The sequence below is a fragment of the Harpia harpyja genome, chromosome W, assembly GCF_026419915.1.
Source record: "Harpia harpyja isolate bHarHar1 chromosome W, bHarHar1 primary haplotype, whole genome shotgun sequence".
In the NCBI taxonomy this organism is placed as follows: domain Eukaryota; kingdom Metazoa; phylum Chordata; class Aves; order Accipitriformes; family Accipitridae; genus Harpia; species Harpia harpyja.
In genome coordinates this window covers 36,239,170-36,251,276 of record NC_068968.1, presented here as the reverse complement: position 1 = coordinate 36,251,276, position 12,107 = coordinate 36,239,170, and the positions used below count along the sequence as shown (strand labels likewise).

General features: G+C 37.6%; 1 protein-coding gene across 1 annotated transcript in view; it reads right to left on the bottom strand.

Moving 5' to 3' along the window:
* The window catches only part of LOC128136235 (proprotein convertase subtilisin/kexin type 5-like), a 277,385-nt gene that overhangs the window by 42,242 nt on the left and 223,036 nt on the right, over nt 1-12,107 (bottom strand). The window contains exon 10 of the mRNA XM_052775477.1: nt 8,726-8,829. Within this exon, the coding sequence (XP_052631437.1) occupies nt 8,726-8,829 (104 nt within the window). The remainder of the gene's footprint in view (nt 1-8,725; nt 8,830-12,107) is intronic.

Genomic DNA, 12,107 nt, shown 5'->3' with positions numbered 1-12,107 from the left:
AGTTGGCCTGGGGGAGGGATCACTGCTCGGGAACTAACTGGGCATTGGTCAGCAAGTGGTGAGCAATTGCATTGTGCTTCACTTGTTTTCTATATTCCAATCCTTTTATTACAATTGTCATTGTATTAGTGTTATCATTATCATTATTAGTTTCTTCTTTTCTGTTCTATTAAACCATTCTTATCTCAACCCACGGGTTTTACTTCTTTTCCCGATTTTCTCCCCCATCCCACTGGGTGGGGGGTAGTGAGTGAGCGGCTGTGTGGTGCTTAGTTGCTGGCCGGGGTTAAACCACGACACACTGTTAATGGACCCTGTGGATTAATTTCTTCATCCACTTAGTTAATAGCAACAATCCCATTGATTTGCATGAGCTGATTTTTCCAGAAGGAAATAGTGATACAGTTATACACAACTTCAGGCATCTAACTGATCTGAATTGTTCTATGGAGGCAGTTATCTTTCCCATTTATTAAACAGGGAGCATGGGCTCCTTGATGCTCTAGATCCTACCAAGATGCTCTAAATGCCTAACTGGGCTGAATCCCAGTCTCACTAAAGTAGACACTCTCTGATACTAAAACAATTGCCAGTTTTGTAATCACTGAAAACGAAATATAACAACGCAACAGCAACAAAGAGCTTTGGTCTTCCCAAAGGGAGGTGTTTGTTGTTTTTATAAAAGACAGAACTACCCCCCTGCATAAGATGTTTACATAGTTTGTCATGGATGTAAATGAGAAATGTGGGCTACATTGTCTGTTGTCCTGGTTTCAGCTGGGACAGAGTTAACTTTCTTCCTAGTAGCTGGTATAGTGCTATGTTTTGAGTTCAGTATGAGAAGAATGTTGATAACACTGATGTTTTCAGTTGTTGCTAAGTAGTGTTTAGACTAAAGTCAAGGATTTTTCAGCTTCTCAAGCCCAGCCAGCAAGAAGGCTGGAGGGGCACAAGAAGTTGGGAGGGGACACAGCCAGGGCAGCTGACCCAAACTGGCCAACGGGGTATTCCATACCATGTGACGCCACATCTAGTATAGGAACTGAGGGGAGTGGGGGCAGGGAATCGCCGCTCGGGGACTAACTGGGCGTTGATCGGCGGGTGGTGAGCAATTGCACTGTGCATCATTTATATATTCCAATCCTTTTATTATTGCTGTTGTCATTGTATTAGTGTTATCATTATCATTATTAGTTTCTTCTTTTCTGTTCTATTAAACCGTTCTTATCTCTGCCCATGAGTTTTACTTCTTTTCCCGATTTTCTCCTCCATCCCACTGGGTGGGGGGGGAGTGAGTGGCTGCATGGTGCTTAGTTGCTGGCTGGGATTAAACCATGGCATCTATATGTAAAGCATTCTGCTTTGGAGAATTGTATTGGTTTGTCATTCACTTTTTAATTCAGTATTCCTGGTTTTTCTTTCTTAATACTGCAAAATGGAAATCTACATTTCATATTAAGTGGTAGATTCTGAGGTTATGTGTTCACAGGGGAAGACTCTGTTCCTCCATTTCTCCTCCACCCAATCTTTTGCAGACTTTTGCTAAAGGTCTGAGTTGGGCTTGTTAAAAGAAAGTAATGTCAAAGGTTATTATTCCCATGGTCTGTGTACTGTTAGTGTTGTCAATCCACTTGGAAATGTCTGGAATACTAGGATCTGCAGAGTATAGTAATTGTGCATATCTTTATATCTAGGACAGATGGACATCAGGTCTTAAGTTGTTGAGCAGAGGCACTATCTTTTAAAATGTTTTGTCTATTGTGCTGATCATGGATTGGTGATGATTCTGAGTGCTATTCTAATAGAAATTTAAAGCCTAATTTAGCCTTTTGTCTGCTGTTATTCCTGTTTTAGAACCATTTAATTTGCATTTTAAAACAGGTGTAAATTGGGCTCACAATAGGAAAGCAAACAACTGTGGCACAAAATGTCAATCTACTTTTCTTTATGTATCCCTACATAAGCCTGAAATTTCTGCTTAGACTCCATTTTAAATTCACAACTCCATTCTTTGCGGTTTAGAGCCAGCAGGTAACAAAGTGTTGCAGAGTCGGTGAGTAATGAGAAGCTTTGACAATTAAGAGTTTGAGGCTGGGAGAAGTGACACCTCCCTAGCTTCTCTGAAAGATTCTCTCTCTTCCTTTGTACATCTCCATCTCTCGAACTATACAGATATATTCCTCATCTTACATGTCTTTCAACCAAAAGTGAATTTGGGTAGATCTCAGTTTGTGCTGGGGAAAAAGAAAAAAAAAAACCCAGAACAACCCAACAATCATGGTTTAGGCTGCAGAATCCAATATATTTTCCAGGTACCGTCCCCAAATCCCAAGGAGAATTTTTAGGTCTCACTCAAGGCTAGCAGAATTCAGATACCAGGCAATTTCTTTGGGTTTAAAATATGAAACACTGAAAAATTCCTAATGCAATTTTAATATTACATTTTAAAACATTATTCATAGCTTCCAGCTGAACCAAAAAACATCTAGAAAGCTTGCATTGACCAGAAAATAAAATGCCACAATCATTTTAAACTTTCCACTAAAAAATTCATTTTATGCCCCTTGTCCTCAACTCTCTTCATTTCCAAATCCCACCTCCAATATTTTCTTTAACTACAGCAATGCTCTCTGTAAGAAGCAACAATAAATGTGATGGTATTGACTCTTTGATTTCTATGATATTTAAACACAGTTGTGAAATTCCTGAGGGGGGACACCTCTTCCTATCACACATACTCTGTCAATGTTGGGGAGAGACGTGGTGGCACTTCTGCTCACTGTTAGACTAGCTAATTAATTATTAATTAAAATTAATAATTTTAGCTCATTTGCTTGCCTGCTTTCCTGGTGCTAAACTGAATGCTACCCTGTGTTCCAACAACTACCAAGCAGGGGCTACAAGGTGAAAAGTATTCAGAAGAATCTAACCAGTCCACGTAATATAAGACTAATGCCTAGCTATGCGAGTGAGTGCCAACGTATCTCTCAGACTTTAAATAGCCACATAGGTTGAAGACTTTGTCATGAACATGTAAGATATGGTTGGATTGTCTTTCCAAAAATGTATTTGCTTTTCCAGACTCTTGCTCTCAGTTGCCTACTCAAGATTCTGGTTTGTGTGCCGCACATTTGGAAATGGCATGTTATATACTTGTTTCTTGATAAATGTAATTCCCACAATATTAAAATCCTGTGGCTTAATGCCTGGCAAATATGACTCTAGATCATAGAATCAGAATATCTCAAGTTGGAAGGGACCCATAAGGATCATCGAGTCCAACTCCCTGCTCCTCACAGGACTACCTAAAACTAAACCATATGACGAAGTGTGTCATCCAGACGCTCCTTGAACTCTGACAGGCTTGGTGCCGTGACCACTTCCCTGGGGAGCCTGTTTCAGTGACTGACCACCCTCTCAGTGAAGAACCTTTTCCTAATGTCCAATTTGAACTTCCCCTGACACAGCTTCCATTTCCTCATGTCCTATCACTGGTCACCAGAGAGAGGAGATCAGCACCTCCCCCTCTGCTGCCCCTCTTGAGGAAGTTGTAGACTGCGATGAGGTCACCCCTCAGCCTTCTCTTCTCTAAGCTGAACAAATCAAGTGACCTCAGCCGCTCCTCATAAGTCTTACCCTCAAAGCCTTTCACCATCTTGGTTGCCCTCCTCTGGACATACTCTAATAGTTTGATGTCCTTGACAGGTTTTTCTGATGTTATCATTATACCAGTAGTTTAGAGAGTGACACTGCTGAGCTGGAGCCTTTTTCAAAGACTAATGTGTTTGGAAGAAAAATGTAGCTTAACAGGATTCCCTGGGTGATGTAAAGCTGCAGAAATAGCTCTGTGTCATAGTTTGGCAATGAAGCTGTGGGCCTGCTAAGAGGAGTGAGTGACCAGAGGACATGGGCCTAGGGGTATTCCTGGTGAGGAAACATTGCCTCAAGCCAACAAAGCCCCCCAGAGAGTGAGAGAAACAAGTCACATGAGATTTAATTTGCCGATGTTCCTCAACAAGTTGAACCTAGAAGACACTTACTGACAGCAGAGTTGTCTTCCTGAAAATACCAGCTTCGTTTTTCAGTCACAAAAAATCATTAGTCTAATTTGCATAGGATACAGTCTGTTCCACTCTTACAAAGTAAAATCGATGCAATTTCATGTGTTTGGTGTTAGCTAGCCAAACAACCCAAAACTGATAGCCAAACTAAAAGCCCATGTTCTACATGCTCTGTGCACCATGTGTATGGGCTGTAGGGGTGGGTAGAACTTGATATTGGCTCTTAGTGCCATATGCAAATACCAGCTAGAATCTGTAAGATTGGAAGGTCTTTTGATATATATACAGCTTTGGTTGACATATCAGTTCTTGAGTGTTTGCCATTTTCAGGAGTCTTATACCAGCTTCTAACAATGTTTTCAAAATATAATTTTAAATCATTATTTAAAATATGCAACATGGTGCTTATGGATAGCTTGCTTATTTTCTCGGAAATGTACATGCCGTTGTGCAGATTTTCTCACTGGTCTCTGAATTTGTGCCTGGTTACTGGTCACCTTACAGCAATTTATATCTGACCAATCATAGGAACAAAGTCTTGTCTCTTCATCATTCCCAGAACTGGTAATGCTCTGCTTACAAGAATAATCACCAGTTTTATTAAACACTTTAACACTATAATTAAAAAATTATATTCAAAGGCCACTTCTCTCTCCTAAAGTAGCCAACTGTGATACTTTGGCTAATCTAAATGGATGGGATTTAGCTCTGCTAGTCTGTTGTTGTTCCCTGGCAAATGAGATATTGTTCTCAATTTCTGTAGGAAGACTACCTCCACCAGGCCTAGAAATGTCTTGAAATGGAAAAAAGTGGCTAGAGTTTTGATTTTCATTTATCTTTCAGTAGCATTTTTTTTCACTGTAGTGAAGTGTTATTATCTATGTTTTAGAGCCAAGAAGACTGAAGGATGTTCTCTAAAATCTCCCTGAAAATTAATAGTATTCCTTCACTCTGAATGGTCTGTTTCCCCAGAGAATTTTCTTTGACAGTATATGGAGCTTCAGTTACATATAAAGAATTGTTCAGGTGATTTGATCATTTTTCTTAAAACTGCACTGTTTCATTTTGTTTTTTTCAACCCAGAAACAAATTGGCATTAATGCAGTGTTCCCTTTTTATGAACGCAGTGGCAAGCTCTATTGTTGACCAAACAATTAACAGAACAATGAGCCTTTGCATACCAATCTGCCATAGCAGAAACAGTTCAACAGTTTTGGTATCTTCAAAAAAAGAGATATTCTCTAGTATTTTTCTAAATAACTGGTTAATTAGCTGCTTAATTATTTTAAAAAACTCTGATTTTGAAGCCAAATTGAGCCAAATAGATCTCTTTATCTAGTGACAAATTATATTTACAACTGACTAGACGAAAAATACTCTAAAATGAGTATTCAATCTTTCTTTTTGAGACTATCAAGTAATAAATTCCTGTGTATAGATATCTGCTGGCTGACGACAAAACAAAACAAAAAAATAACAATAAAAAATTCTTGCCCGTTCCTTTCTTTATTCTATTGACATACATTTAATGAATGCTGTTTACTTGCCAGAAAATGAAACAAATAACTTTAGCAAATCACTGGCTAGCTCAAGTGCTTTTCATGAAGCAATCTTTCTTTTTATTAATGTGTCCTGGGTTCAGCTGGGATAGAGTTAATTTTCACAGGAACCTGGGAGGGGGCACAGCCGGGGCAGCTGACCTGAACTAGCCAAGGAGCTATTCCATACCATGTGACATCATGCTCAGTATATAAATGGGGAGCGGGCTGGGGGGGGGAGCTCTCTCGACTTTCGGTGGGGGAAGTGGCGGAGCGTCGGGTTCCGGGTGGTGAGCAGTTGCACTGTGCATCTCTCGTTTTGGATATTCTTTTATTAGTACCGTTGTTGTAACTTCTCTTTTTGTGTTGTCCTAGTAAATTGTCCTTATCTCAACTCTCGAGGTTCCGGTTTTTTTTTCTTTTCTCCTTTCTGATTCTCCTCCCCATCCCACTGGAGGGGGGTGGGAGGAGCGAGCAGCTGCGTGGTCCTTTGTTACCGGCTGGGCTGAAACCACGACATAATGTTAGACAGAAATATGGAGATCTTGCAATCAGTAATGACATCTGTGAGCTGCTTCTGTGTGTTCCGCAACAGAGAAAGACTGTAAAGGACTATAGCGAGGGACAACGTTGCCATGCAGCCTGGAAATACATCCTACTGAAAAGGCATGCTGACCCACTTTCAACTACCAGCTTTTGCTGACCTTTTGAGTGAGAGGTTCTTCCAAGTTTTTGTTGTTTTTACCATTTCAGTTCTCATTTCTAAAGGAGCAAGTCTGTCCCTCCTTTTCTCCTCTTTTTTTTCTTTCTTCCCCAGCATGCATGGAAGAAAGGCAGGTTATTTCTTGTGATTCTCTTTAGTTAATTTAAAAAAAAAAAAAAAACCAAAAACCAAAAAAACCAAAAAACCACAACTTCCTCACCCTTACTTTGTTAAGAACTTGCCTTGGAAGAAATATGGATCTTGTCATCAACAAAATTATGATACATTTCCTTAAGGAGCTCAGATTAATCAGAGTAATTCATCTATTAAAAAACATTCTTTAATTGTTACTCTTGGCAATAGTGAAGGATAATAGTCAAATATTATTGTAAATGTTACCATGTGCAATAGTAACATATCGTTTCGGTCTTGCCAGCAGTGGTGCGCAAACACCAGTTGAGTCCAGTTTTGAATGTTGTGACTTAATCTAAATCTTTTGCTTTTTCTTCTTCCAAAACCAACAGAGGTTTAAAGAGAGCTGGATTTTTATTAGAAGTATTTGCTCAGCCTAACTTGCCAAGATAATTTAAAACTAGTGCTTTTATTTAGGTTAAAGTTGATTCCTGAGCTCCATGGAGGTTGAAGCACTTAGTCTTCCTCTTTTTCAGTTCCACCATGGACTCTACAGTGGAGTTCTGCCAGATCAAGTTGTATTTCCTGACTCCCAGTCCCCCAGTTGATCTTATCTGTGTGCATGATTTTGCACAAGTGGAGGAAAAACCTTTTTCACCACTTTTCTTCTATATATATCTGCTACAACAAATAGAAAAATGTGTGGCTCCAAGGATTCAGATTAAGCTAGGTACAGTGGTATAACAGTCTGTGTCCTGCTGCCAATGCTGTTAATGATAGTGTGTTAGAGTCACTTCTCTTTTGCTAATGAGTGACAGCTGCTGTGAAGTGGATCATAGACTGTTTGCCTTTCTCAGGAAACAAGTGGAAAAACACAAGAAGATAGAATTTTCCAAGTGAGTTAGGGAAAAAAACCAACTCTATTTTATGCTACTTGAAAACTATTGTTTGAATTTCAGATAGCTCCAACAAAATGATAATATAGTCATGAATTCCTGCTGAAACTTGAAATCCTGGGTTATGTTTCACAATAACAAATACTGTAATGTTATTGTAATTAAGGTATTATTTCTCACTGTATGTGTTTTTGCATGTGGGCGTGTGCTTGTAAATGGGACAAAACCAGGTCAAAACCTTCATGTGGTGAAGGGGTTGGAGTCAAATACCCATTTCTAAATCTCTCTGTTGTAGTTAGGGTCTGGTTTGGATCCAAAAATGAAAGTTGTTTTTGTTTGGTTTCTATTCAGTTGCAGCAGAAATGTCATAGGTCAGAATGATATATTAAAAATGCTCTATGGTAGCAGTGCCTTGATCTAGAATAGATTAACACTAGGCTTCAGTTTTAAAATGAAACTAGTGTAAATATTTGATGGTTCTTATATATTGTATTCTGGTCTCAAGAGATCCTAGCACAAAATAGTTCAATTCTTGAGACATATGCTCATCTTAAAAGAAGTTCTGCAGTCTTGGTCAGAATTCTCATGAAAGGAGAACCAGAAATAAGACATTCTGGGGGTTTCTTTTTTAGATGCAATCCAGACTGAAAGCAGTTAAGAGTTTAGTGAATGGGAATCAGAAGCCAACCCATGTTGAAATATAACATTTTATGGATTCAAGGCCTAGTTTTAACCCATCTTGAAAATATATGTCTTATTTAGTGGCAAAGTGGTGTACTTCTGCTCACATTATAGAAGATACAGCCTAAAGAGGTAATTTTAATACAAAAAATATAAGACACTACAAATTTTTAGAAACCTACATTAGAGCTGATTGAAGAGTATGATTTCTGTCCCATTAAAAGTCTTGATAACTCAACATTTGTTTTTGTCCTAAATGTTAAATATTGAAAAATGTAGGGTAATTCATATAATTCTGAAATTTGAGAACACTGTTTTGCATTTTTTAATCAAAATTGTCAGCAATCCTAAATGAGAATATGGTCTGAATCCAGTAACTGCTACAACTCTAACTCTAGGCGATTTTATGTGTATACTAGCTATACAAGGATAAATTTTAAAACACCTGATTTACTTATTTTTCTGCCAGCATTGCACAAATTAGGACCAAAAGGGACTACCAGGATCTGGCCAATGCCTTTTGTAGCTGCATTTTTGGTTTTGGCCATTTTCAGAGCATTTCTTTATAAAAGAGAAGATAGGCCCCTTTTGTTAATGGAAAGACTCAAAGCTATACACAACACAGGATCAACCAAACTACTTGAGATTATTTCCTCTTAAAAAATGTCAAAAATTATGTTGCCTCTGATGACAAAGAAGAAAGGAAGCTCTCACCCTTATAACCAGCTGCATTGGTTTTCCAGTCGTTAGCATTCAGATGTCCTGTGTGTGAAGTCCTGACAATAATATGCTGTATGTCTCTCCAGGTCAGAAATGGACTATGAAAAGGGGAAAAGACAAAGTAAAAAATCAGACATTTTACCAGAATGGAGGGATAAAATATCCAAACAAAAAAAATTCCAATTTCTTCCCTGCTTTCTTTTGTTCTATTCAAAATAGCATGTCCTAATTTTACAGAATTACTATATAAAATTGATTATTCGGCTAGGAGATTTGCATTAAGCAGACAAAGATATGAGTAGTATTCTGTTGTATAAAACTTCTAATGCTTTGCTGAGCAAGGGAACAAAAAGGAGTACATTTTACCCAGAGGTAATCTGTATGACCACCAACCACTATATGTGATTACCTACCTTGACCAGTGCAAAGCTAAAGAATAGCAAATTGATGGCTCACTGAATAGCTTTACTAAATCTTAGTAACTAAGCCCTCAAGCTGGAAATTCCTTTAGGCTTTCAACTACTGAAGCTATTTCAGATGACTCTGTTGTTATTCACTTGTCTATTACCCTGGTTCTTGGAATTTGCTGTGGCTCCACATATTAAGAAGCCCAAATTGCCAGCACTGAATTTGAATAGTTACAGAGCAAGTGTCTGATAGCACAGAGGTGAATTCCTTTAACAGATTCCTAATAACTTGTCTGCCATGACAGTGAAAGACAATACATCCTTACTATGAAATTAGACTGAGTCTAGTTATTAGAAATTTCAATGAGAATTTATTTGGGAAACAGATATAGGATAATAAGAAACATACAGAAATATCCAATTCTTCTATGAGTCCTCCTGACATTGGAAGACAGAAAAATCTCACTCATTTCTCTGTTTGATGTGCACAGGTGAATGCTGTGTTGGTTGGCTTCCACCCCCCTAACCCGTAGTGTTTCACATCTTCCAGAACTTGTTTTCTCAAAAGTATTTTTTTTTAAATACTTGAGTAATCAGTGCTGTATGGCACTTAACTGTGGAAGTAGAATCTTGCTTATCCTGTGAGCTGAAATCAAGCTATTAAGAAACAATCGAATACATGTTCAGGAGAAGGCAGTAGGGACACAAGTTATTGCAAACCTGTAATTGACATGTTTATAGAAAAACTTGCCCCTATCTTACCCTCAGTGCACATATAGACATATATTGATGGGTATTAAGGAAAAGGGAATTCACCTGTCTGGGTGGAAATACAGAAAATTAAAACCAATTATGTTTCAGAACCATGGTCTATAATTCTATATAATGGAGAAAAACTTGGGATGTAAAGGACATTCACTCACATATGACTTTCACAAATTTTACTTTCCAATAGCACTATAATCTATATGCTTCAAATCAAGTAGGAGTTGCCAAGAAAAATCAGGCTTCTTTTATGCAACTAGGTTGTAAGGGAGAGTCCGAAGAAGGGTACTGAACCATTTAACTATACACATTTTTCTTGCTTCCCTTGCAGTAATACCATTTTATTTCTGAGTGTATCTTTTCCATTACAGAACATTTCCCAGGGGGTGTGTGGGGCCCATGGGTATGCTGATGCAACCTAGCACCTTTCTAGCTACATTTGGGACATCACAGGAAGTGGTGTATATTTTTCTGGCATCAACACAAAAAGTCCTGCTTATGCTAGCTGTTGAAACATAAAGTGGAGGTGGAATAATCTGAAGAAGGAAGATGATTTATAATTTAATCTCTTATTGATTGTAGCCAGGTTTTTTTGTAATTTCTTCTAAGCTGTGTAAATTTGTGACCCTTTAATTTCTCTGTGTCTGTGTACAAGGTATGAGGGTACTCTTATGTTTAAATTATTATGTTCTTTTTAAGGAGAGCTGATGCCTTCTGGGCCTGAACATTTATTAAAACATTAATATGCCCATAGATACAGTTTTACCTTAAGGTGGAATTTCTCTCACTAGACCATTGGACTAGAATGACAGTAATACTTTATCTACCTGAGCTGGTAAAAACAACTGCAAAAAAAGGAAATGTCATTCATGAGCATTAAGGGCTTGTAAGATAGGATATGCTTGGACTGTTATGTAACATGCTTCAAGAAAAAAACCAATAAAATATTATACTAGCTCAGGAATTCTATTGGGAACCTGTGTAAAGTCTTAGAAAAACATGTTTCAGGCCTTCAGGAAGACCTCCAGGAATCCCAAGAGCTGTATTCTTTATAATATGGGATCTAAACAATCTGTAATTTTATAAAGCAAGCTGTCCATGCTACTGGTAAAAAAAAAAAAAGGCACTAAAATACTATCAACTTTAAAAGGAGAGTTTCAAGATAGGGTACATTCAACTGATTATTTAAAGAGGAATGGTGGATAAAGGATATAGCAGCCTCTACTTGATAATACTAAACTCCCATAAATTGGAATTAGTGATCCAGTCAGAAAATGAGATTATGTATCAAAATCATAGTTTACTTTTAAAAACAAAACCCATGTCAGATCTTGAAAACTGAGTCATTCACTGTTGTATCTACCATCCTTATCTAATCATAAAAAGTAATGCATGAATTTTCTGCAGAAAACCTTTGATCAAAGGTCTGATTTCCAGGACACAAAAAGGTATGTAGTTAAATCAGTATCTCTTATACAATCTCCACATTTCTTTGCTTACTCTAGTATTCATGAGGTATATGTTTTTATATTTTCTTCTCAAGGAATGATGGTTTGTTACATCTAAGAGATTTAACAGCATAAGAACAACATTCAAACTGATTTCTATAGCCTACTATAGGACCTTCACTGCACTAAGAATTACGTTATTGCCAGACTGAAATTTCCTCTCTAAAGCAGACACCTCATTTGAAACACAATAGGTCTGCAATTGTTTGCCCATAACTTCTTCCAGACACTTTAACAACAACAAAAACAACAACAACAAAAAGAAGAAACTGGGATCAAGTCAAAATAGTGGTTCATTTGGAGAAAGAAGGAGGATTTTTTGTTTTGTTTTGTTTTTAAACAGGACAGCCTAGCAGCCAATTATAAAGCATCTGAAAAAAATCACAGAATTGGTCAAATATTTAAAACATGTCAAAATTGCATCTGGAGTAAACAGTTGTTTGCTAGCCATGTGGGCCACAGATCCAGCAAGATGTCATTGATGTTAATTGGTTTATCACTTGATTAATCTCAGAAGAATTAATGGCTAAAGTTCTTGATAATGTATTTGTTCATTTCAAGACAAGTACTGACTCTGGTAATGGATTGATTTAAAAAACTGGGCAATTGCCTTCCAAGAAAAAATTTTTTATGGATCTCATCTGAAATTGCCTTGGGATTATACATACCAGACAATACTCAAAATCATGTCAGAAT